The sequence below is a fragment of the Panulirus ornatus genome, chromosome 67 (assembly GCF_036320965.1).
Source record: "Panulirus ornatus isolate Po-2019 chromosome 67, ASM3632096v1, whole genome shotgun sequence".
NCBI classification, from domain to species: domain Eukaryota; kingdom Metazoa; phylum Arthropoda; class Malacostraca; order Decapoda; family Palinuridae; genus Panulirus; species Panulirus ornatus.
Window position 1 is genome coordinate 4,005,196 of NC_092290.1, and position 26,862 is coordinate 4,032,057.

The following is a 26,862-nucleotide window of genomic DNA, read 5'->3' on the forward strand; positions in this document are numbered from 1 at the left end:
CACTGAAAACGTACCCTTGAGATGAACAATGTAAACACGCTTTCGGGATCCGATCGAATTTAACAAGAAGGCATATTAAGTTGTTTAAAGATATTATCTCAATACAGATAATACATAAAGGGTAAAAAGAAACAGTCTTATTCAAGAGGTGACGCATACTCAGCGGCTGTTTTAGCATTAAAGATAAAGACAGTCCAATACCGGGTCGTCTGGAGTCTGGTAGCATCATGGCATCTCGTGCTCAATCATTTGCTCTGATGAAGAGATTATTTCTCCATCCCCTAGCCAAGCCATCGTGCAGAAGTTTGACATTTGTGTCCTCTAGTTCTCAGAGATATATAAGAGCTTATAGTGGAGGTGAGTCTGTTAATATGTATCCATACACTGATAAGTGAGTGATGATTTTTGGAATACTTATCCATTTCGTTGCCTCTGGCACTTCAGGTAGATAGAAACATCGGAAACCTTACATCAGCATCTTTATATAAATATTGGACAAGTGCAGTGAAGAATTATAAAGATTGGGAATATTCATTACTTTAGTAGTCTTTTGATGTTACGTAATTAATTTTATATGAGTTATGTTTGATTCACTGTTACCTATGACCCCATATTTGCATCCCTATGTTGATTTGAGTAGTGGAGTGGTTAAAATTGTATTGTATATTCTATTCTAAGAAATGTATGAGAGTACAATTACTGTGGTACTTCCCATTATAAAGGTTTTCGTTAAGATACCATTTTATGGTCACAATACCCTCTGTAGAAAACGAATGATACTGTTTTGCAGTGGTAGCTTCAGTGTTTTATAGAAGAAATTGAATAACCAGTGTGATTTGGTTTAAAAAAAATTCATGTATAATAAGGCAATAGTGGTGAGGGTTGTGAAGATCGTTAGATAAGTTGGTAGACGGATGCATATTTTCCTGTAGACAGAGTTTGATGAAATTGGTACAATGGATCCCTTAAACTCTAGAGTTGAGACGTGTGAGTAAGATCATGCATAGAGAAAAGAGAGAGATGGTGAAAGGACAAAACCATAAGGGACACCACTGTTTATAGAAAAGGAGGGGCAAGATGCTCCATCAGTGACTGCTGCAATGGATTTATGAGAGATGAAGCATTGCATACGTAAACAAGCAGAAAACACCCAGTCAGATGCTCTCAAGATGATGAGGACCATGATGAAAGATTCAGCAAATTCCATGTGGGAGATGAACCAGAGATGAGTCCCTATTCTAAATCAACTTTTTCCGTTCGTGTTTCTCTCCATGAATCTATTCACTTTCCTCTCCTGATCATTTCTCTCCTGTTGTGCCCAATTTTTTCAAATTCCACTGGTAATAGAATAAGAAAAATCCTTATGATTTTTTTCCAAATCTCTGGTAATTGAATAAGAAAAACCATTATGGTGTGCCGTAATCTTTTGAGGGGATCCAGGAGAAAATTGCATTTTCATAAGATTGTATTTAGATTATAAGGAAATAATTGAGCTTTATATTGAGATTGCAAATTGTAGCTTATTTGTTAAAGAAAGTTTTCCTTTTCCAGGGCAACATGATTGCCGTGTTCCCTTATGTCGAAGTATCCATACTGCATCCAAGCTACTTCAAGAAGCTGTACAGAAAAATGAAGCTCAGACCTATGAGTTTCAGGCAGAAACCCGCATGCTTCTAGATATTGTAGCAAAGTCACTATATTCAGAAAAGGAAGTGTTTGTCAGAGAACTGATCTCTAATGCTTCAGATGCTATTGAAAAGGTGAGAGCTAAGTTATTGTTATTACTTTTATGGATGTTTGTATCTGTAATTCGACCTCTATGCTAAGGTGTTTTCCTTAGATAGTCTTTTAAACATTTAAAAAAAAAAGATCTTTAATAAGCTTGAGATTAGTTTATTTTTAGTTGTATAGCTGAACATCGTTCAAGATTAAGTTTTTGGCTTGGTGATGTATTTTAGTAAAACATTTGTTTGAGTGCTCAGGAAAAGCAGCAAAGCTAATTTGTAATTTGATCACGATTATATAATGGGGCACCATTTCATCATGTCACAAGACCTGTTATATCCGAGATCAACTTCATTGCTGATGTTACTAATACTAAGCAGTTGCACTGCATGACCCCCATAGAGGGGACTCGTTATTTTTTGTGTGACTGCATACAACACACATAACAGTTTCACCAGTTACACATACTTTACCCATAGAGATCGTGAATGAATACCCAGATTCAACACGGTAATCATCTGAGGAGGTTTAATACTCATCAGATGATTTCAGCCTCTGATGGAGAAAAGTGAGATAGGGAACAGTGAATGAGAGCTCTAAAACAGTTGCACATAGCATATAATGTTAATTGCTCCATTTTTACAGGCACGATACTTAGCTCTGCAAGGCAAAGAACTTGATTCATCTGAAGCTGACATGAAGATTCACATCACCACGGATAAGTATGACAAGACACTAACTATTCAAGATTCGGGTATTGGTATGACAAAGGAGGAACTCATGGATAACTTAGGCACTATTGCTCGTTCAGGTTCAAAGGTAAGAAGATCATTTACTGAAAAATATCTTTTGAATATTCTGTCATTATAAAGAAATAAAAAGAAAGTTATCTTTCAATAACACATTTCCATAACTCTTCCTGCAGAAGTGCCACACTTTGCTCACACCCTCAGAGACATTTCCAAATCATTCTTCTCCTACCTTGAGCTTAGTTTACTAAGGCTCAAAACATCTTAGATCCTGTCCTCAAACATTTTATGTATGACTCCTTTCTTCACACCCTCATTACATCCATACACATTCAGAATACCACATCTTGAGCATCAGAGGAGGATGAGTACTACTTGTTTGGCTTGTTCTTCTGTTCCCACTTTGAGATATTGAAATGCAAGGAGGGGAGGTTTGCCCACCACTTCTACCCCTTTAGCTGCAACACGCTGGACACCTGAGAATGGCATTCTTTTTTTTCTGTCCCAAGGGATAGGGGAGAAAGATATCAAACAAAAAATATGAGAACCCAGCAAGAAAGATAGAAAGACTTTTTAGTGTATAGTCAGAAGAAATAAAAAAAGTAATCCATGGAAGAACTACAGAAACATTTGATACAGATGAACCTGGAGGGATAATTGCAGAATATGCATGGTGGTACAGAGAAACTGTATTATTCTTCAGGCAAGACACATAGTAAATATAACAGCACTGCCTTTTGACAAAATCTTCTCTTAGTAGGTAGAAAGTTACTGCCCTCTCTAGTGGAACCCCATTTCTTGCATGTGTGTTTTCACATTCAATTTGCATCCTTCAACTATGGGACAAGAATGAATAAGATTATTTATTTTGGAATACATGGATTACTCTTTTCCCTCTATTTGCAGGCCTTCATCCAGCAGCTTCAGGAAGGTGGTGGTGCAGATCCACAAAGTATTATTGGCCAATTTGGTGTTGGCTTCTATTCTGCATTTATGGTGGCAGAGAGGGTTGATGTTTTCACAAAGTCACGATTACCTGGTAGTGTTGGTTATTGCTGGTCGTCAGATGGGTAGGTGACATATTTGTCTTGCAAACACAGCACTCATACAATGATCTTATATTTCAGTGCTGATGATGATCAGCTGATGAATGTGAAAATGAGTAGTATTGTGTGCAAGGGTGATTATTTTATGTTATATAAGATACTGTACAGGGGATGGAGATAATCCAAAGGAAATAATTGATATAAGCCTATATATATTTAAGGCAGAGGATGATTCAAGGCATCATTAGATATATACAAATGTAAGACTTCAGTAATTTGAGATGTTGACGAGGAAGGTACTTTTAGGGAGATAGCTACAAACATACTGTGTCTTTAGACACCTTTTAAGCACCAGATATACATGTATTCAACCTGTGTCTTCCTGTATCCTTGAATAGTCACTCACTCCTACTTAAAAAAAAAAATAACAGATTTTCTGGGCATTCAGACATTTAGATATTTGAAACAGTAGCTGAGAAAATATTTAATCTGACTTATGATACAATGTTTTTTTGACAGTTGTTGAGATAGTGTTTGAAAAATTGATTTGATTCAGATGAAGTTAGAGTTATGGTAGGAGTTAGTAGTAGATGTTAGGACTAATCAGTGTTATTAGTAGTAGTAGCTTTAATAGCAAACACCACTTACATAATGGACTTTCTTTCGTATGGTGAGGGCCATTTGCCTTTATATTCACAGGTCTGGAAAATACACCATCGAGGAATGTCAGGGTGTTGAGCCTGGAACTAAAATTGTGTGCCATCTCAAACTTAGTCACCGAGAGTTTGCAGATGAACAAACTGTTAAAGGTATTGCTACTTAAATGTATGATTTTTAGTGTATGAAGTACGTTGGTTGGCTGGATGCTAGAGTTGTGAGAGGATATTTTGGAGATTCTGACCATTTTGCAGTTCATGTGGAGGTGAGGATAAGGGAGAAGTTGAGTTATGGCATAAGGAAGAATGGAGAGGTAGAACTGTTGGCAAGGGAGGAGATGAATCAGAAAGAATGCATGGAGAAGTATAATAGAAGGGCTACAAAAAGTTTAGATGTATGTGCCATAAATGTAAGGATGTAGTCATGTGTGAATGAAGTGTTTAAAATGTCCAGAGAAAGACTGTTAAAAGTTGTAGAATTAGTAGTTGGATACAAGGTTGTAAGATAAAAGAATAAAAGTGGAAATGCATGTTAGATGGATGAGATTAGAAATGCTGTGGAAGAGAAGGAAAAGGCATATGGTAGATTGCTTGAAAGGAATGTACCAGTGGAAGTTCAGCAGAGGAAGGTGGAAGAATATAAGATGTGTAAGCAGAATGTTAAGAGGCTGATATAGCAATGCAAAGAATGAGGAGATAAAGATTTTGGAATTGAGTCAAAAGTTCATGGAGATAAGAAATTGTACTGGAAGGAGTTGAAAGAGGTGGATGTAATGGTGAAAATGTAAATGTGAGAAGTAAGGAAGGGGAGTTGCTGAGTTAAAAGAGGATGGAAAACATATTTTGAAGAAGTGATAAATGTGGAGAAGGAGAGGCAGCAGTTGTTACATGCGTGGGTACAGAGGATGGAAGGGAAAGGAACTAATGCAGGGGCATCGGTATGGAGGATGGAAGGGGGAGGATGCAATTGCAGGGGAGTATAGCAAGAAGGGAGGTAGAAAGGATGATAATGACAATGGAGGTAGGAAAGACACCTAGAGTGGGTGGGATTGCAGCTGAAATGGTGAAGTATGAAGGAGAAAATGTGATAGGGTGGATGTATTTGATATACTATTTACTATAGAAGCAAAATGTTGTTCCTAAGGATTGGTTGAAAAGTATTGTTATTCTTTTATACATTGGAAAAGATGCTAAGGATCTGTGTAGCAAATGCAGGGGAATAAGTCTGCTAAGTATACCAAGAAAAGTGTCTGCAAGAGTGCTGATAGATAGATAGAGTGATGGAAGTGACTGAATGCAGAACAAGTGAAAAGCAAGGGGATTTTAGGAAAGGTAGGGGATGTGTGGATCAGATTTTTGTGGTGGGAATAACTGTTGTAAAGTATACAGTCAAAGGTAAGAGGCTGTATGCATCTTTTATGGATCTGGAGAAAGTGTATGACAGATTCAAGTGGAATACTTTACAGTATGTGTTAAGAAATATGGGGTGGGGGTACAACTGCTGAATGGTGTGAAGGCCATTGGTAGAAGAGCAACTACATGTGTAAGAGTGGATGGAGAGTTCATGGAAATTTTTGGTATCCATATGGGTGTGAGGCAGGGCTATGTAATGTCACCATTGCTGTATGCATCTTTTATGGATCGGGAGAAAGTGTATGACAGATTCGAGTGGAATACTTTACAGTATGTGTTAAGAAATATGTGCTGGGGGTTCAACTGTTGAATGATGTGAATGCCATCCATAGAAGAGCAAGTACATGTGTAAGAGTGGATGGAGAGTTCATGGAAATTTTTATTATCCATATGGTTGTGAGGCAGGGCTATGTAATGTCACCATTGCTTTTAACACAAATATGGAACAAGTGATAAGAGAGATGAAAGCAAAACTAGGGAAAAAGGGTGTGGAGATGAAGTGTAGTTTTGAGGTATGGTGGCTTAAGAGAAGCCTATTTGCAGGTGATATTGTGTTGTTTACTGAGAGTGAGGAGGAGCTGCAGAAGGTTGTAAGTTTGTTGTATGATGTGTGGAAGTGTTTGAAAGGAAACAGAGTGAAAGTATAGATCATGCAAAGCCCTTGACAGTGAGAGAAAAAGTGAACTAAGAAAGCCTAAAAGAGGTGACAGAATGTAAGTATTTTGGAGCTAACTTGGGTAAGTTTGAGAATATGGAAGGGTAGATAAGATATGGAACACTGATAAAAATAAGCCTATGTTTTGCAGGTTTTTGATTCAACAACTTTATTTGCATAATGATAGAATTTATGTAGATAGAATTTATGTATTATATGATGGGTATCCTAGCATGATAGAATTTATGTATTATATAATTAGTATCCTAGCATGATAGAAATTTATGTATTTTATGATTAGTATCCTAGCAAATGAGAAATTATGTATTATATGACTAGTATCCTAGCATGATAGAATTTATGTTATTATATGATTAGCATCCCAGCACATGTTTTTGTAACAAACTGTATTTCCCTGCCAGATGTTATCAAGAAATACAGCAGCTTCCTAGGGTCCCCTATTGAAGTGAATGGTGAACAAGCTAACAACATTAAACCCATTTGGTTGATGGATCCAAAGGAAGTTTCTCCTGATCAGCATGATGAATTCTACCGCTACGTGGGATCAGCATATGATAAACCACGCTTTGTACTTCATTACCGTACTGATGCCCCGTTGGACCTTAGATGTGTTCTTTATGTTCCTGAGGGTAAACCAGGTGGGTAGCAAAGTTTTGTAGTAGCTTATTTTGTATGTTTGGGGAAATATTTCTCTTAAGCTTTGCCAGTATTTACATGCAGAGGAATGCTGTTAAGGTACACTTATTCCCTGCATAATATCAGCTCATAAACAGGAATTTTGTTCTAATGTAAATTATGAAATAGGGACCACTTTGTTTAATGGAAGGCTAAAACTTGCTACTCCAGGGTCTTGAGTTGCAATGCTTCAACTTGCAATGTTTAGGATTTAGAACACTAGAAATGGGGTATGCTGTATTAACTTACAGCACAATGATGTGTGACAGGTTGGAAAAAATGAAGCTGTTTACATCTGTATTTTTAATGTGGAAAAGGCTGTTTTCTTATGATAGAATATATCATCATAATTTGAGATAGTTGCGTACATATGCGTATTATGTCATAGGAAAATACTTGTCAATTTGTACGCCACCATCTGGCAGAATACTTTTGTTCGTGTTCATTGTTTTACCAATATTTACTGCATCAATAAGAGTAGGTATTTCAGTAAATATTTGTTGTCCTTAAGTTGAAATAGGTGCTGGATCAGATGATTTAGCAGGTAAGGATCATATGATTGATTGGGTAAGTTAGATAGCCTAACCCTCCTTCTTTCCCTCTCAGAAGCCTCCATTCAGCCCCCATTCCACTCCATTGCCTCTGAAGGCTCTTTCTCCACATTTTTAAGGAAGTCTAGTAAATTTTGTCTGTATTACCTGTGTATGGACAGAGTTGATGAAGTATACAGGTCAGGGAGTGATTTAAGTAACTTTTAGTGCCCCTTCCTCTCCCTCCCAGTAACCTTCAGTACAGTGCCTTTCTCAGTACGTTTTCTTTGAATATCATGTAAATTACATCATGAGAGGGTAGTTCTGTATCTGGATGGTAAACTAGATTTTTTTTTGGTACATCATAATCCATACATAAGGGTAATGTATGGAATATGTTTGGTCAGGAACTTAACCCACTTTATAACTTGGGTTGGAATGGTGTCAGTTTTGACAGATTTGAAATGAGCAGGTTTGCTGTCTGTCATGGATTGATGGGGGGGGGGGCTTGGAGGTGAGTCACTTAGTGTTTGCTGATGACATGGCATTAGTAACAGATGATACTGTAAAAGTGAAAAACTGAAGAAGCTGGCTTCTGAGTTTGGTAGAGTGTTTGAAAGGATAATGTTGCGAGTAAAAGCGAGGGTATTAGATTCTATAGTGGAGAGAAACAGGTTATTTGGAGTGTGAGCTTGATTTGAGATAACTTGGAGGAAGTGGAATTGTTTGAATACTTGGAAGTGGATATGGTAGTGAATAGAGCTATGAGAGCTGATGTGAGCCAAAGAATGGATGGGGGATGAAAGTTTTGCTAGGACTGAAGAATATATGGAAAGAGGTGTCACTATCTGTGATGGCAAAGGTGGGTATATTTTTTGGCATAGTATCCATGTCAGTGTCATATGGATGTGAAGTGTGAACTCTTGGACAAAGTTCAGAAAAGGGGGAATGTGTTTCAAGTGAAATGTTTAAAAACAAAATGTGCTGTAGGAGATTTGGTCAAATATGAAATGATAGGGTAAGAGAGAGTTGTGGTATTAAGAGAAGTACATATGAGAAAGCTGAGTAGGACATGCTGAAATGGTGTGGACATGCAGAGAGGATGAATAAGCATATACTTGTTGGAAGTGGAGGAACAAGGAAAAGGGAAACTATAGAGAGGTGGAAGGCTGGAGTGAAAGATGCTTTGAGTATTCAGGGCTTGAACATGCTGGAGGGCGTGAGGCATGCAAGGGTTAGGGCAAATTAGAGCAATGTGATTTACCTGGGGCGACATGTTGCCACTGGGCTGAACCAGAGCATATAGAACAGTCAGGGAGAACTACAGAAAGGTTTGTAGGGCCTGGTTGTGGATAGTGATGTCTGTTTTTATGACAGCTTGAGAGTGGATGTGAGTGAACGAGGCCATTCCTTCTGTTCCTGGCACTACCTTGCTTATGTGGGAAATGATGAATAAGTTCAAAACATTAAGAAAGAATGTTCAGGTTTGCTGCATTTCTAAGTTCGTAATTATTATGCCGTAGGGCACGGACATTCTTTATGTAAAATGATAATTTTAGTTATATGCCTGAAGTCTTTGGGAAACGGGTTTGATTTATTGGAATTCCACTTACTGCTCACCTTTTCAGGAACTCTTCCACACCATTATGCAGAGAATAAGTTCAGTCATTTTTATCATGGTTTGTTTATGATGCTGCAAATGTTGCCCTTTGTAATAGTTTTATGCATGTAATTGGTTAGTTCTGTTTAACCAACTAATGGACATCATGTATCAAAATCTGACTGTCAGGTACATAAAGATGCATATTTTAATAGGATGTCTTTTGCTAGTCTTGTAATGAAAGATTCTGTTTAAGTACATGTCATTGCTGACTCAGCAGTCAGTGAAGTTTTTTGTATCCTAATTAGATATGGGAAGGCCTCTGACTTATGATAAAGCAAAAGAAAAATAGTTTGGGTCAATTTATTTTAAGCTTCTGATAGCTGGTGCCTGTGCCAAATGTTCATGGTTGACATTTATTATTATCATACCTACATTTGTATTTGTAAGCATCACTGACATATGAATTTTCTTATATAGATGATCATTGACTATAGTTTCATTTATGTTTTCTCAGGACTGTTTGATCTGAATCGGGATGCAGAGAGCAGCGTAGCCTTGTACTGCCGTCGTGTTCTGATCATGAACAAGGCTGAGAACGTTGTTCCGAAGTGGCTCAGATTTTTGAAGGGTATGTACAGTAATTGGTGGTATGAACAGAATCACTGGTCTCATTTGGTGAATCATCTCAGTGCTTTATTGAAAAAGTCAGAAGCATAGATGCGTGGAAGTCTACTTTTCACTTTACAGATTGGACCTGAGCTAAGGATATGTCAGTAATGTTGTGCAGGCTGTATGAACTTGATCATTCCATTAAACTGGGAATGGAGTAATGATAATAAAGAAAATTTTTTTTCATACTGCTGCTATGCACATATGAGCTCCGTTTGTTTTTGTCTAATACATTCAGTTTTTATTTTCAAGGTTTCTGAATGCTAACTTTCCTTCAGATATTTTCTTTTATGAATAGTCCACTTGTATGTAGCATTTATGGATCTGGAGAAGGCATATGATAGAGTTGATAGAGATGCTCTGTGGAAGGTATTAAGAATATATGGTGTGGGAGGCAAGTTGTTAGAAGCAGTGAAAAGTTTTTATCGAGGATGTAAGGCATGTGTTCGTGTAGGAAGAGAGGAAAGTGATTGGTTCTCAGTGAATGTAGGTTTGCAGCAGGGGTGTGTGATGTCTCCATGGTTGTTTAATTTGTTTATGGATGGGGTTGTTAGGGAGGTGAATGCAAGAGTTTTGGAAAGAGGGGCAAGTATGCAGTCTGTTGTGGATGAGAGAGCTTGGGAAGTGAGTCAGTTGTTGTTCGCTGATGATACAGCGCTGGTGGCTGATTCATGTAAGAAACTGCAGAAGCTGGTGACTGAGTTTGGTAAAATGTGTGAAAGAAGAAAGTTAAGAGTAAATGTGAATAAGAGCAAGGTTATTAGGTACAGTAGGGTTGAGGGTCAAGTAAATTGGGAGGTAAGTTTGAATGGAGAAAAGCTGGAGGAAGTGAAGTGTTTTAGATATCTGGGAGTGGATCTGGCAGCGGATGGAACCATGGAAGCGGAAGTGAATCATAGGGTGGGGGAGGGGGCGAAAATTCTGGGAGCCTTGAAGAATGTTTGGAAGTCAAGAACATTATCTCGGAAAGCAAAAATGGGTATGTTTGAAGGAATAGTGGTTCCAACAATGTTGTATGGTTGTGAGGCGTGGGCTATGGATAGAGTTGTGCGCAGGAGGGTGGATGTGCTGGAAATGAGATGTTTGAGGACAATATGTGGTGTGAGGTGGTTTGATCGAGTAAGTAATGTAAGGGTGAGAGAGATGTGTGGAAATAAAAAGAGTGTGGTTGAGAGAGCAGAAGAGGGTGTTTTGAAATGGTTTGGTCACATGGAGAGAATGAGTGGGGAAAGATTGACCAAGAGGATATATGTGTCAGAGGTGGAGGGAACAAGGAGAAGTGGGAGACCAAATTGGAGGTGGAAAGATGGAGTGAAAAAGCTTTTGAGTGATCGGGGCCTGAACATGCAGGAGGGTGAAAGGAGGGCAAGGAATAGAGTAAATTGGAACGATGTGGTATACCGGGGTCGACGTGCTGTCAATGGATTGAACCAGGGCATGTGAAGCGTCTGGGGTAAACCATGCAAAGTGGGTGGGGCCTGGATGTGGAAAGGGAGCTGTGGTTTCGGTGCATTATTACATGACAGCTAGAGACTGAGTGTGAACGAATGGGGCCTTTGGTGTTTTTCCTAGCGCTACCTTGCACACTTGAGGGGGTAGGGGGTTGTTATTCCATGTGTGGCGGGGTGGCGATGGGAACAAATAAAGGCAGACAGTATGAATTATGTACATGTGTATATATGTATATGTCTGTGTGTGTATATGTATGTGTACATTGAGATGTATAGGTATGTATATTGTGCATGGGTGGACATGTATGTATATATATGTGTATGTGGGCGGGTTGGGCCATTCTTTCGTCTGTTTCCTTGCGCTACCTCGCTAACGCGGGAGACAGCGACAAAGCAAAATAAAAATAAATAAAAGAATACTCCACTATAAAAGATTATGAGTTCCCCATAGCCCTCTGTCAGTCAAATGTCCTAGATTATCTTAGATACATCTATTTGTATCTTAATCTTTATTTCTGCTTCAGGTGTTGTGGATAGCGAGGATATTCCCTTGAATCTGAGTCGAGAATTACTTCAGGATTCAGCTCTTATCCGAAAACTACGCACTGTCATCCAGAACCGTGTTGTACGCTTCCTCTTTGATAAAGCACGCAAAGATCGAGAGAGCTATAGCAAGTTCTTTGTTGATTATGGAATATTTATCAAAGAAGGTATGTTAAAGAAAGTATTGTATATTTAATTAAAAAGTTTTATTGATTATTCATGTACTGGTTGTCATAGAGGATTAGCTTAGCTAAGTCAAGAAATCTTGGAACTTCATGAAATAGAGATGCACTGATTTTTAACAATATCATCTTGCTATACTTTAAGACCTGTGCAGACTAGTGTATCTTGGTGATATAAACCATAAAACATTAGAAACAAAGAGGTCAGACTAACTAGCAGATTGGTTACTTCCTGATTAATTGTCCCTTTAATTACTTCCTACTCACAAAATGAAGTCAACATAAAGCTACCAATAGAGCAACACATTAGTTTGGGTAATAAACATGGCCCTGTAAGTACTCTCTAATCACAAGCAGGGTCGACTTATGCCACCAGCATAGCAATACATCAGTTTAGGTAATTGGCATGAAATCTACACCCAGTCAGGAGCATGCTTAACAGATAACACAAAACCCAGTTCGTCAGTAAGATAAGTCTGTCTCCTGCATCTCAGACTGTTTCTGTCACACAACAGAGAATTTTTCAGGTAATGTTATGCCTAGTTTATCATAAGTGGGCAGTTGGAACTTTAAGGGAGGCTTCAGAGTATCATGAAGTCATCAGTAGCTTGAATACCTTTTCATAATCCAGAGCTTCATATAGCTGAAGGTCTCTTGAGTATCATTCTCCATTACACAGCCAGAAAATCTGAGAGAATTAAGTATATATGATTTGGGTCATCATTTATAAGTTGAAAATCATCTTTCTCGAGCTCCTTATTTGAATGTTATATGTCTTCATAGAGGTAATTATCTTTTTGTTTTATTTATTTAAGAAAAACCTCAGGGAAGCTTACAAGTCAGTGGCTTGTACAATGTGTGACGACATATTCAGATCAAGATTTAGGCGCCTGCAGCTATTGGAACAGCATGTTGAGAACAACAGGAAAGTTTTGAGGGCCACTTGCATTCTTCATAATACTGCTCTCATGCAAGAAAATGAAAAAGTATTGGCTCACCTGTCACTAGAGTATAATAGTGAAATGGATGATGAAGGATGGCACAACATGGAAGTAGATGAGGTGGTGGCAGAGTTTCATATTCTAGATGGGGAAGTGAAGAAGCATCTCACAACTGTTATGACTCCTCACTATGATGACTCCTTATCTTGTGTACAATTTTCACCTCATGTTGGTAGTTAGCTTGCTGTAATTTGTGTCACATTAGATATATGGAAAAGTGAATAGTATGTATATATATGATATACAAATATTTGATTATAATTATCATCATTCATAATTTAAATCTGATATAAAAGATATACTGAAAAGTATATACAAGTTGGCAAGTAAAATATATATTTTTTTTCTCTTCCTTTGATAAATCCATCTTTGAAATAACTATTTAGACTCCTTGAAAACAGTTAAGGATAGCACATCCACTTCAGGTATCTGGGAATCCCTGACCTCTTGCCTTGCTACAGTTTAGGGGCTTTAGGGCTTAGGTTTTGCAATGGATTCCTACTGAAGGTTCATGCATTCAATTTTTCTATCCCATATATATGTATAGAATTGCTGTTCACAGCTAATGGACAGAATACCAGTAAATTTTAACCTTTTACAAGGTAGCTTTGTGTGTATATATATTTTTTATTTTTTATTATACTTGATCGCCGTTTCCTGCATCAGAGGTAGTGCTAGCAAACAGATTAACAAAGGCCCATCCATTCATATACACACACATATATATATATATATATATATATATATATATATATATATATATATATATATATATATATATATATATTTGTATGTATATTTGCGTGTGTGGACGTATGTAAATACATGTGTATGGGGGTGGGTTAGGCCATTTCTTTCGTCTGTTTCCTTGCGCTACCTCACAAATGCGGGAGACAGCAACAAAGCAAAAAAGAATATATATATATATATATATATATATAATGGTTTGGGCACATGGAGAGAATGAGTGAGGAAAGATTGACCAAGAGGATATATGTGTTGGAGGTGGAGGGAACGAGGGGAAGTGGGAGACCAAATTGGAGGTGGAAAGATGGAGTGAAAAAGATTTTGTGTGATCGGGGCCTGAACATGCAGGAGGGTGAAAGGAGGGCAAGGAATAGAGTGAATTGGATCGATGTGGTATACCGGGGTTGACGTGCTGTCAGTGGATTGAATCAGGGCATGTGAAGCGTCTGGGGTAAACCATGGAAAGTTGTGTGGGGCCTGGATGTGGAAAGGGAGCTGTGGTTTCGGGCATTATTGCGTTGCAGCTAGAGACTGAGTGTGAACGAATGGGGCCTTTGTTGTCTGTTCCTAGTGCTACCTCGCACACATGAGGGGGGGAGGGGGAAGGTATTCCATGTGTGGCGAGGTGGCGATGGGAGTGAATGGGGGCATACAGTGTGAATTGTGTGCATGGGTATATATGTATGTGTCTGTGTATGTGTATATATGTGTACATTGAGATGTATAGGTATGTATATTTGCGTGTTTGGACGTGTGTGTGTGTATATTGTGTATGGGGGTGGGTTGGGCCATTTCTTTTGTCTGTTTCCTTGCGCTACTTTGCAAACGTGGGAGACAGCAACAAAGCAAAATAAATAAAATAAATAAATAAATATATATATATATATATATATATATATATATATATATATATATATATATATATATATATACATTAAATAACCTTACCAACCAGTCAACAATACAGTCACCCCCTTTTTTTAATAAATTCCACTGCAATACCATCCAAACCTGCTGCCTTGCCGGCTTTCATCTTCCGCAAAGCTTTTACTACCTCTTCTCTGTTTACCAAATCATTTTCCCTAACCCTCGCACTTTGCACACCACCTCGACCAAAACACCCTATATCTGCCACTCTATCATCAAACACATTCAACAAACCTTCAAAATACTCACTCCATCTCCTTCTCACATCACCACTACTTGTTATCACCTCCCCATTTGCGCCCTTCACTGAAGTTCCCATTTGCTCCCTTGTCTTACGCACTTTATTTACCTCCTTCCAGAACATCTTTTTATTCTCCCTAAAATTTAATGATACTCTCTCACCCCAACTCTCATTTGCCCTTTTTTTCACCTCTTGCACCTTTCTCTTGACCTCCTGTCACTTTCTTTTATACGTCTCCCACTCAATTGCATTTTTTCCCTGCAAAAATCGTCCAAATGCCTCTCTTTTCTCTTTCACTAATACTCTTACTTCTTCATCCCACCACTCACTACCCTTTCTAATCAACCCACCTCCCACTCTTCTCATGCCACAAGCATCTTTTGCGCAATCCATCACTGATTCCCTAAATACATCCCATTCCTCCCCCACTCCCCTTACTTCCATTGTTCTCACCTTTTTCCATTCTGTACTCAGTCTCTCCTGGTACTTCCTCACACAAGTCTCCTTCCCAAGCTCACTTACTCTCACCACCCTCTTCACCCCAACATTCACTCTTCTTTTCTGAAAACCCATACAAATCTTCACCTTTGCCTCCACAAGATAATGATCAGACATCCCTCCAGTTGCACCTCTCAGCACATTAACATCCAAAAGTCTCTCTTTCGCGCGCCTGTCAATTAACACGTAATCCAATAACGCTCTCTGGCCATCTCTCCTACTTACATAAGTATACTTATGTATATCTCGCTTTTTAAACCAGGTATTCCCAATCATCAGTCCTTTTTCAGCACATAAATCTACAAGCTCTTCACCATTTCCATTTACAACACTGAACACCCCATGTATACCAATTATCCCCTCAACTGCCACATTACTCACCTTTGCATTCAAATCACCCAACACTATAACCCGGTCTCGTGCATCAAAACCACTAACACACTCATTCAGCTGCTCCCAAAACAAGTCAATTGGGAGGTGAGTTTGAATGGAGGAAAACTGGAGGAAGTGAAGTGTTTTAGATATCTGGGAGTGGATCTGGCAGCGGATGGAACCATGGAAGCGGAAGTGGATCATAGGGTGGGGGAGGGGGCGAAAATTCTGGGAGCCTTGAAGAATGTGTGGAAGTCGAGAACATTATCTCGGAAAGCAAAAATGGGTATGTATATACATGTGTATGTGGGTGGGTTGGGCCATTTCTTTCGTCTGTTTCCTTGCGCTACCTTACAAACGCGGGAGACAGCGGCAAAAAAAAAAAAAAAAAAAATTTTTTTTTTTTTTTTTCATACCATTCGCCATTTCCCGCGATAGCGAGGTAGCGTTAAGAACAGAGGACTGGGCCTTTGAGGGAATATCCTCACCTGGCCCTCTTCTCTGTTCCTTCTTTTGGAAAATTAAATATATATATATATATATATATATATATATATATATATATATATATATATATATATATATATATATATATATATATATATATATTTATTTTGCTTTGTCGCTGTCTCCCGCATTAGCGAGGTAGCGCAAGGAAACAGACGAAATAATGGCCCAACCCACCCACATACACATGTATATACATACACGTCCACACACGCAAATATACATACCTATACATCTCAATGTGCACATATATATGCACACACAGACATATACATATATACACATGTACATAATTCATACTGTCTGCCTTTATTTGTTCCCATCGCCATCTCGCCACACATGGAATAGCAACCCCCTCCCCCTCATGTGTGGGAGGTAGCACTAGGAAAAGACAACAAAGGCCCCATTCGTTCACACTCAGTCTCTAGCTGTCATGTAATAATGCACTGAAACCACAGCTACCTTTCCACATCCAGGCCCCACAGAACTTTCCATGGTTTACCCCAGGCGCTTCACATGCCTTGGTTCAATCCATTGACAGCACGTCGACCCCAGTATACCAAATCATTCCAATTCACTCTATTCCTTGCAGGCCTTTCACCCTCCTGCATGTTCAGGCCCCGATCACTTAAAATCTTTTTCACTCCATCTTTCCACCTCCAATTTGGTCTCCCACTTCTCCTTGTTCCCTCCACCTCTGACACATATATCCTCTTTGTCAATCTTTCCTCACTCATTCTCTCCATGTGACCTAACCATTTCAAAACACCCTCTTCTGCTCTCTCAACCACACTCTTTTTATTACCACACATCTCTCTTACCCTATTATTACTTCCTCGATCAAACCACCTCACACCACATATTGTCCTGAAACATCTCATTTCCAGCACATCCACCCTCCTGTGCACAACTCTATCCATAGCCCATGCCTCGCAACCATACAGCATTGTTGGAACCACTATTCCTTCAAACAGCCCTGGCAATTCTCTGGTCTTTACTTTCAAAGAAGATTACCCTGTGTGTAGGTTTTATTGTCAGTGATGGGTGTCGATGTTCTCTCTCTCTCTCTCTCTCTCTCTCTCTCTCTCTCTCTCTCTCTCTCTCTCTCTCTCTCTCTCTCTCTCTCTCTCTCTCTCTCTCCTCTCCTCTCCTCTCTCTTCATGTGTCCTTCAAACCACTTCAGTCACGCTACAAAAACTAGTCCTACCACATGCTCTTATGCATGTTTAAGAACTTTAACAGACTTATAGATTATGTAATCACTCAGTATGTTAACTTGAACACAGTGATAATGATGTATTAAATTTCACAGTCACTTCAGGTTACATTTGAAAAAGTAAGTTATTACATCTTTTAAGTTTGGTGCAAGATTTTAAGATTCATACACATCTACCTAACGTACTCAATTTTCAGAGTATCTCAACCTTCCTTGTTCTTCACATTCTGAAGAGTGGGTTGATGATGTGAAAAAAAAAGGAATTGCTGCTGTTGTAGAGATTGTGGGAATAAGGTGATGATTGTATACAGGCAGATAAATGTTATTGCAATACCTGTCACACCTTTGAAAAAACATTCCTGTCCTGCAGGCATTCTTTCATCTCAGGAGCAAGTAGAAAAGGAAGAGATTGCCAAGCTTGTCATGTACGAATCTTCAGCAAAGCCTAGTGGTGAGAAGGTCACCCTTCCTGAGTATATTGGTCGCATGACAGATAACCAGAAAGATATTTATTACCTAGCAGCACCCTCTAGGGAATTGGCTGAGACCTCTCCATATTTTGAAGCACTTAAGGTGGGTCATTCTAATCCCCGTTGCTATGTAGATTGTTTTGAATTGATGTTTATTGTATTCAGTAATAAATTTCCTTTAGTAATTGATAAATTTCCTTTAACAAAAAAAATGGGTATTTTTAACTATTGTCATCCAATAAGTATTATATTACAGCTGCTAAGCAGTTTAGTTGGCTTTCTTAAGTAGGTAGAGCATTGACAAAATGTGTTTGGTAGTTATTTATGTACCATTGTTCATGTCACATTGGAAGCTGCGGTATATATAGCATTATTATGTCAGACACTTTAGAATCATAACTTTTTGGGTGTAAAAATTATCAAAGTACTTCCTCTGTTCACCCCACAGAAACAGAATGCAGAAGTTTTATTCTGCTATGAACCATATGATGAAGTAGTTCTGATGCAACTGCGTGAATTTAGCAGCAAAAAAATTGTTTCAGTTGAAAAAGAAATGCGTCAGGACAAGAATGCAGTTGATTTTGAAGGAGGTAAGTACAATGCTTGAAAGTCATATTTGCCATTTCATTGTTTTTTTGCTCTGCTAACATATGATTTTGACAAAGATCCCAACATTTTACCCTGCATTTTATGTAAATGTTACATTTGTTTCCCAGCATGTGAAGGATTTGGCACAAGACCTGTAACTTTAGTTTTGATTTTCTTTAAGTTAAGCCCATTATAGAAAGGTTTACCTGGAATTTAATCTGGCTCATATCTTGAAGAAAATTACATGTTAGGTAAGGTAACAGAAAGATGTTCTTTTTCACTTCAAGAAATTATGCTGCATTGCATTTGGTACTAGAGTTCCATGAAACACCATTCTTATGAAAAATTGCATTATTAGTCTTCCTTCTACCTTGTATATTCCTATAACATCTTTGAATATGCAAAGAGGTGATCGCAACAGATTATCAAGGTTTTATTGTAGGAGCTGTGCTGTTACATTCCTCCCAACCCCCAGCTCATCATGGAAAGAAGCCCTTGTTGAAGCAAGGCCTTAAAAGAAAAAATGAAAATATAAAACATAAAAGAAATTATGAAGATGGTTTATAAAGTTTCTAATGGAAACTATAAAGTAGTAGCAAAAGGAACCATGTCTGAGGAAGATGTTCTATGTGGGTTATGACAAGGAACAGTATAAGCCTCAGTATTCATTACGATAATGATATCAGACATTGCCCGCAATTTATGGGAAGCCATACATTACCTTGATTAAGGACAGTAGCACTTAGCTAGGCCTACCTTGATTAAGGACAGTATTACTGAAAGGTTTAAAGGTTTAAAGACGTATACACATCATTACCACACTTCTTAGCCTTTTGTCCTGCCTGATGGATGTGGCTCACTTCACGAGTGCTGTGGAAGCCCTATAGATGGGTTCAGGAGTGGTAATATAAAGGTAATGGCTTTCTTTACTTCATCAGTGTAAGATATTAGTTTAATGAATATTAAACTGGAGATACTGTACAGTCAATCCTTATGTTGAGCTTGGAGATAAACTAGATGTAAATGAGTTTACTCTGATAGGAAGTAGTTTTTGAATAAGAAAAACCACTATGGAGTATATTAACCACTCTTGATTTTACAGTTGAAGGTGGCCTCCGTCGTTCTCAGGCAAATGAGTTGATGGACTGGCTAAAGACTGTGCTATCTGGGCGATGCTGGGGAGTGAAAGCTACATCTCGTCTAGAATCTCACCCATGTGTCATCACTGTGGAAGAAATGGGGGCAGCAAGACATTTTGTGCGGACTCAGTTCACTCAAATTCCGGAGGAAACAAGATACTCACTCTTACAGCCACAACTGGAGATTAACCCCAAGTAAGAATCTATTTATTTCCTGTATGGAAAGGCTTGGAAATTGTGAAAGAAGAAAGTTAAGAGTAAATGTGAATAAGAGCAAGGTTATTAGGTACAGTAGGGTTGAGGGTCAAGTCAATTGGGAGGTGAGTTTGAATGGAGAAAAACTGGAGGAAGTGAAGTGTTTTAGATATCTGGGAGTGGATCTGGCAGCGGATGGAACCATGGAAGCGGAAGTGGATCATAGGGTGGGGGAGGGGGCGAAAATTCTGGGAGCCTTGAAGAATGTGTGGAAGTCGAGAACAATATCTCGGAAAGCAAAAATGGGTATGTTTGAAGGAATAGTGGTTCCAACAATGTTGTATGGTTGCGAGGCGTGGGCTATGGATAGAGTTGTGCGCAGGAGGATGGATGTGCTGGAAATGAGATGTTTGAGGACAATGTGTGGTGTGAGGTGGTTTGATCGAGTAAGTAACGTAAGGGTAAGAGAGATGTGTGGAAATAAAAAGAGCGTGGTTGAGAGAGCAGAAGAGGGTGTTTTGAAATGGTTTGGGCACATGGAGAGAATGAGTGAGGAAAGATTGACCAAGAGGATGTATGTGTTGGAGGTGGAGGGAACGAGGAGAAGAGGGAGACCAAATTGGAGGTAGAAAGATGGAGTGAAAAAGATTTTGTGTGATCGGGGCCTGAACATGCAGGAGGGTGAAAGGAGGGCAAGGAATAGAGTGAATTGGAGCGATGTGGTATACCGGGGTTGACGTGCTGTCAGTGGATTGAATCAAGGCATGTGAAGCGTCTGGGGTAAACCATGGAAAGCTGTGTAGGTATGCATATTTGCGTGTGTGGACGTATGTATATACATGTGTATGGGGGTGGGTTGGGCCATTTTCTTTCGTCTGTTTCCTTGCGCTACCTCGCAAACGCGGGAGACAGCGGCAAAAAAAAAAAAAAAAAAAAAACTTTTATACTCAGTAAAGCACAAGATTATGTCTGTATGAACTTTTCTACTCTAGGGTAGGGTAGCTTAAATGGAATAGTCTCTGCACGGCATGATGTAGTCCTTAAGTGTCTCTTGTCGTATTCTTGGCATAGAAGCTCCAACCATTCACCTGTATTTCATGCCATTTTCATGGCTTGAAAATGGCTTGAAGTACATTTGGAAGCTTGGAGCTTTGTTTATTTCTCTGGCAAGTTTACCTTTTTTCTTCTCATACATGCTTGCCATTTCCCTCATGAGCATGATAGCTAAAAGAGATTATTGAGCCTTAGAGGGAAAATTCCTCAACTCTCCTTGCTCTGCTCCTTCTTTTGGAAAGTAACACAGGAAGGAAGGCTTTCCAGCCACTTGCTCCTGCCCTCTTAGTCGCCTTCTGTGACACACAGGGAATACATGGATGGTATGCTCTTTCCCCTGTCCCCAGGGATGATATATTTTACTCATTAATTTATTATATTTGATCGCTGATTCCCGCGTCAGTGAAGTAGCTCCAGGAAACAGACGAAGAATGGTCCATCCCCCTCATACACACACACCACCCCACAACACATATAATTTTCCAAAGGAAGGAACAGAGAAGGGGGCCAGGTGAGAATGTTTCCTCAGAGGCCCAGTCCTCTGTTCTTAACGCTACCTCGCTGACACGGGAAATGGCAAATAGTATGAAAGAAAAAGAAAGATATATATATATATATATATATATATATATATATATATATAATATATATATATATATAATATATATATATATATATTTTCTTTCAAACTATTCTCCATTTCCCACGTTAGCAAGGTAGCGTTAAGAACAGAGGACTGGGCCTCTGAGGGAATACCCTCACCTGGCCCCCTTCTCTGTTCCTTCTTTTGGAAAATTAAAAAAAAAAAAACAAGAGGGATTTCCAGGCCCCGCTCCTCCCCTTTTAGTCACCTTCTACGACACGCAGGGAATACATGGGAAGTATTCTTTCTCTCCTATCCCCAGGGATAATAATATATATATATATATATATATATATATATATATATATCCCTGGGGATAGGGGAGAAAGAATACTTCCCACGTATTCCCTGCGTGTCGTAGAAGGCGACTAAAAGGGGAGGGAGCGGGTGGCTGGAATCCTCCCCTCTCTTTTTTTTTTTTTTTTTTCCAAAAGAAGGAACAGAGAAGGGGGCCAGGTGAGGATAATTCCCTCAAAGGCCCACCCCTCTGTTCTTAATGCTACCTCGCTAATGCGGGAAATGGCGAACAGTATGAGAGAAAGAAAGAAAGATATATATATACACACATATTCATGCACATACACAGAAATGTGCATATATTCACTGTATGTATTTATGCTTGCCTTCATCTATTCCTGTCGCTTCCCCTTCCTACAGGAAACAGCATTGCTACCCCCTGCTTCAGCAAAGTAGTGCTAGGAAAAACAAAAAGGCCACATTCATTCACACTCAATCTCTTGCCACAATGTGTAATGCACTGAAACAACAGCTCTCTAAGGTCTTACAGACCTCTCCATAGTTTACCCCAGATGTTTCACATGCCGTGGTTCAGTCCATTGACAGCAAGTCAACCCTGGTATACCACATCATTCCAATTCACTCTATTCACTGCACGCCTCTCACCCTCCTGTATGTTCAGCCTCTAATCTCTCAAAATCTTTTTCACTCCATCCTTCCACCTCCAATTTGGTCTACCACTTCTCTTAATCCCTCCACCTGACACATATATCCTCCTTGTCTTATATATTGCAGTGGATGGTATTGCAGTGGAATTTATTAAAGAATGGGGTGACTGTTGTTGATTGATTGGTAAGGATTTCTTTGTATGTGTGGATCATGGTGAGGTGCCTTAGGTTTGGTGGAATGCATACATTGTGCCATTGTACAAAGGCAAAGGGGATAAAGGTGAGTGTTGAAACTACAGAGACATAAGTTTGTTAAGCATTCCTGGGAAGTTATGTGGGAGGTTATTGATTGAGAGGGTGAAGCTTGTACAGAGCATCAGATTGGGGAAGAGTAGTGTGGTCTCAGAAGTGGTAGAGGATGTGTGATCAGGTGTTTGCTTTGAAGAATGTATGTGAGAAATAGAAAAACAAATAGATTTGTATATAGCCTTTATGGATCTGGGGAAGGCATATGATAGGGTTGATAGAGATGCTTTGTGGAAGGTTTTAAGAGTATATATATATAGTGTGGGAGGTAAGATTTAGAAGCAGTGAAAAGTTTTTACCAAGGATGTAAGGCATGTGTACAAGTAGGAAGAGAGGAGAGTGATTGGTTCCCAGTGAATGTCGTTTTGCAGCAGGGGTGTGTAATGTCCCTGTGGTTGTTTGATTTATTTATGGATGGGGTAGTTAGGGAGGTAAATTTGAGTTTTAGAGAGAGGGGCAGGTATAGAGCCTGTTGTGGATGAGAGGGCCTTGGAAGTGAGTCAGTTGTTGTTCTCCGATAATACAGCTCTAGTGGCTGATTCGGGCGAGAAACTGCAGAGGTTGGTGACTGAGTTTGGAAAAGTGTGTGAAAGGAGAAAGTTGAGAGTAAGTGTGAATAAGAGTAAGGTTGAGGGACAAATTAATTGGAATGTAGGTTTGAATGGAGAAAAATTGGAGGAAGTGAAGTGTTATAGATATATTGGAGTGGACCTAGCAGCGGATGGAACCATGGAAGCGGAAGTGGATCATAGGGTGGGGGAGGGGGCGAAAATTCTGGGAGCCTTGAAGAATGTGTGGAAGTCGAGAACAATATCTCGGAAAGCAAAAATGGGTATGTTTGAAGGAATAGTGGTTCCAACAATGTTGTATGGTTGCGAGGCGTGGGCTATGGATAGAGTTGTGCGCAGGAGGATGGATGTGCTGGAAATGAGATGTTTGAGGACAATGTGTGGTGTGAGGTGGTTTGATCGAGTAAGTAACGTAAGGGTAAGAGAGATGTGTGGAAATAAAAAGAGCGTGGTTGAGAGAGCAGAAGAGGGTGTTTTGAAATGGTTTGGGCACATGGAGAGAATGAGTGAGGAAAGATTGACCAAGAGGATGTATGTGTTGGAGGTGGAGGGAACGAGGAGAAGAGGGAGACCAAATTGGAGGTGGAAAGATGGAGTGAAAAAGATTTTGTGTGATCGGGGCCTGAACATGCAGGAGGGTGAAAGGAGGGCAAGGAATAGAGTGAATTGGAGCGATGTGGTATACCGGGGTTGACGTGCTGTCAGTGGATTGAATCAAGGCATGTGAAGCGTCTGGGGTAAACCATGGAAAGCTGTGTAGGTATGCATATTTGCGTGTGTGGACGTATGTATATACATGTGTATGGGGGTGGGTTGGGCCATTTTCTTTCGTCTGTTTCCTTGCGCTACCTCGCAAATGCGGGAGACCGGCAAAAAAAAAAAAAGAAAAAAAAACTTTTATACTCAGTAAAGCACAAGATTATGTCTGTATGAACTTTTCTACTCTAGGGTAGGGTAGCTTAAATGGAATAGTCTCTGCACGGCATGATGTAGTCCTTAAGTGTCTCTTGTCGTATTCTTGGCATAGAAGCTCCAACCATTCACCTGTATTTCATGCCATTTTCATGGCTTGAAAATGGCTTGAAGTACATTTGGAAGCTTGGAGCTTTGTTTATTTCTCTGGCAAGTTTACCTTTTTTCTTCTCATACATGCTTGCCATTTCCCTCATGAGCATGATAGCTAAAAGAGATTATTGAGCCTTAGAGGGAAAATTCCTCAACTCTCCTTGCTCTGCTCCTTCTTTTGGAAAGTAACACAGGAAGGAAGGCTTTCCAGCCACTTGCTCCTGCCCCTCTTAGTCGCCTTCTGTGACACACAGGGAATACATGGATGGTATGCTCTCTCCCCTGTCCCCAGGGATGATATATTTTACTCATTTATTTATTATATTTGATCGCTGATTCCCGCGTCAGTGAAGTAGCTCCAGGAAACAGACGAAGAATGGTCCATCCACTCATACACACACACACACACACACACACACACACACACATATAATTTTCCAAAGGAAGGAACAGAGAAGGGGGCCAGGTGAGAATGTTTCCTCAGAGGCCCAGTCCTCTGTTCTTAACGCTACCTCGCTGACACGGGAAATGGCAAATAGTATGAAAGAAAAAGAAAGATATATATATATATATATATATATATATATATATATATATATATATATATATATATATATATATATATATATATATATTTTCTTTCAAACTATTCTCCATTTCCCACGTTAGCAAGGTAGCGTTAAGAACAGAGGACTGGGCCTCTGAGGGAATACCCTCACCTGGCCCCCTTCTCTGTTCCTTCTTTTGGAAAATTAAAAAAAAAAAAACAAGAGGGATTTCCAGGCCCCCGCTCCCTCCCCTTTTAGTCACCTTCTACGACACGCAGGGAATACATGGGAAGTATTCTTTCTCTCCTATCCCCAGGGATAATATATATATATATATATATATATATATATATATATATATATATATATATATATATCCCTGGGGATAGGGGAGAAAGAATACTTCCCACGTATTCCCTGCGTGTCGTAGAAGGCGACTAAAAGGGGAGGGAGCGGGTGGCTGGAATCCTCCCCTCTCTTTTTTTTTTTTTTTTTCCAAAAGAAGGAACAGAGAAGGGGGCCAGGTGAGGATATTCCCTCAAAGGCCCAGCCCTCTGTTCTTAATGCTACCTCGCTAATGCGGGAAATGGCGAACAGTATGAGAGAAAGAAAGAAAAGATATATATATACACACATATTCATGCACATACACAGAAATGTGCATATATTCACGTGTATGTATTTATGCTTGCCTTCATCTATTCCTGTCGCTTCCCCTTCCTACAGGAAACAGCATTGCTACCCCCTGCTTCAGCAAAGTAGTGCTAGGAAAAACAGAAAGGCCACATTCATTCACACTCAATCTCTTGCCACAATGTGTAATGCACTGAAACAACAGCTCTCTACAGGTCTTACAGACCTCTCCATAGTTTACCCCAGATGTTTCACATGCCGTGGTTCAGTCCATTGACAGCAAGTCAACCCTGGTATACCACATCATTCCAATTCACTCTATTCACTGCACGCCTCTCACCCTCCTGTATGTTCAGCCTCTAATCTCTCAAAATCTTTTTCACTCCATCCTTCCACCTCCAATTTGGTCTACCACTTCTCTTAATCCCTCCACCTGACACATATATCCTCCTTGTCTTATATATTGCAGTGGATGGTATTGCAGTGGAATTTATTAAAGAATGGGGTGACTGTTGTTGATTGATTGGTAAGGATTTCTTTGTATGTGTGGATCATGGTGAGGTGCCTTAGGTTTGGTGGAATGCATACATTGTGCCATTGTACAAAGGCAAAGGGGATAAAGGTGAGTGTTGAAACTACAGAGACATAAGTTTGTTAAGCATTCCTGGGAAGTTATGTGGGAGGTTATTGATTGAGAGGGTGAAGGCTTGTACAGAGCATCAGATTGGGGAAGAGTAGTGTGGTCTCAGAAGTGGTAGAGGATGTGTGAGTCAGGTGTTTGCTTTGAAGAATGTATGTGAGAAATAGAAAAACAAATAGATTTGTATATAGCCTTTATGGATCTGGGGAAGGCATATGATAGGGTTGATAGAGATGCTTTGTGGAAGGTTTTAAGAGTATATATATATAGTGTGGGAGGTAAGATTTAGAAGCAGTGAAAAGTTTTTACCAAGGATGTAAGGCATGTGTACAAGTAGGAAGAGAGGAGAGTGATTGGTTCCCAGTGAATGTCGTTTTGCAGCAGGGGTGTGTAATGTCCCTGTGGTTGTTTGATTTATTTATGGATGGGGTAGTTAGGGAGGTAAATTTGAGTTTTAGAGAGAGGGGCAGGTATAGAGCCTGTTGTGGATGAGAGGGCCTTGGAAGTGAGTCAGTTGTTGTTCTCCGATAATACAGCTCTAGTGGCTGATTCGGGCGAGAAACTGCAGAGGTTGGTGACTGAGTTTGGAAAAGTGTGTGAAAGGAGAAAGTTGAGAGTAAGTGTGAATAAGAGTAAGGTTGAGGGACAAATTAATTGGAATGTAGGTTTGAATGGAGAAAA

The 26,862-nt window shown here is 39.5% G+C and overlaps 1 protein-coding gene across 1 annotated transcript in view; it reads left to right on the forward strand.

Moving 5' to 3' along the window:
• The window catches only part of Trap1 (TNF receptor associated protein 1), a 30,835-nt gene continuing 3,973 nt past the window's right edge, over positions 1-26,862 (forward strand). Inside the window, exons 1-11 of the mRNA XM_071658800.1 lie at positions 1-357; positions 1,552-1,760; positions 2,371-2,544; positions 3,381-3,544; positions 4,220-4,329; positions 6,667-6,903; positions 9,588-9,701; positions 11,718-11,903; positions 17,798-18,000; positions 18,346-18,487; positions 19,588-19,819. Coding sequence (XP_071514901.1) covers positions 228-357; positions 1,552-1,760; positions 2,371-2,544; positions 3,381-3,544; positions 4,220-4,329; positions 6,667-6,903; positions 9,588-9,701; positions 11,718-11,903; positions 17,798-18,000; positions 18,346-18,487; positions 19,588-19,819 — 1,901 coding nt within the window. The 5' untranslated portion in view covers positions 1-227. The remainder of the gene's footprint in view (positions 358-1,551; positions 1,761-2,370; positions 2,545-3,380; positions 3,545-4,219; positions 4,330-6,666; positions 6,904-9,587; positions 9,702-11,717; positions 11,904-17,797; positions 18,001-18,345; positions 18,488-19,587; positions 19,820-26,862) is intronic.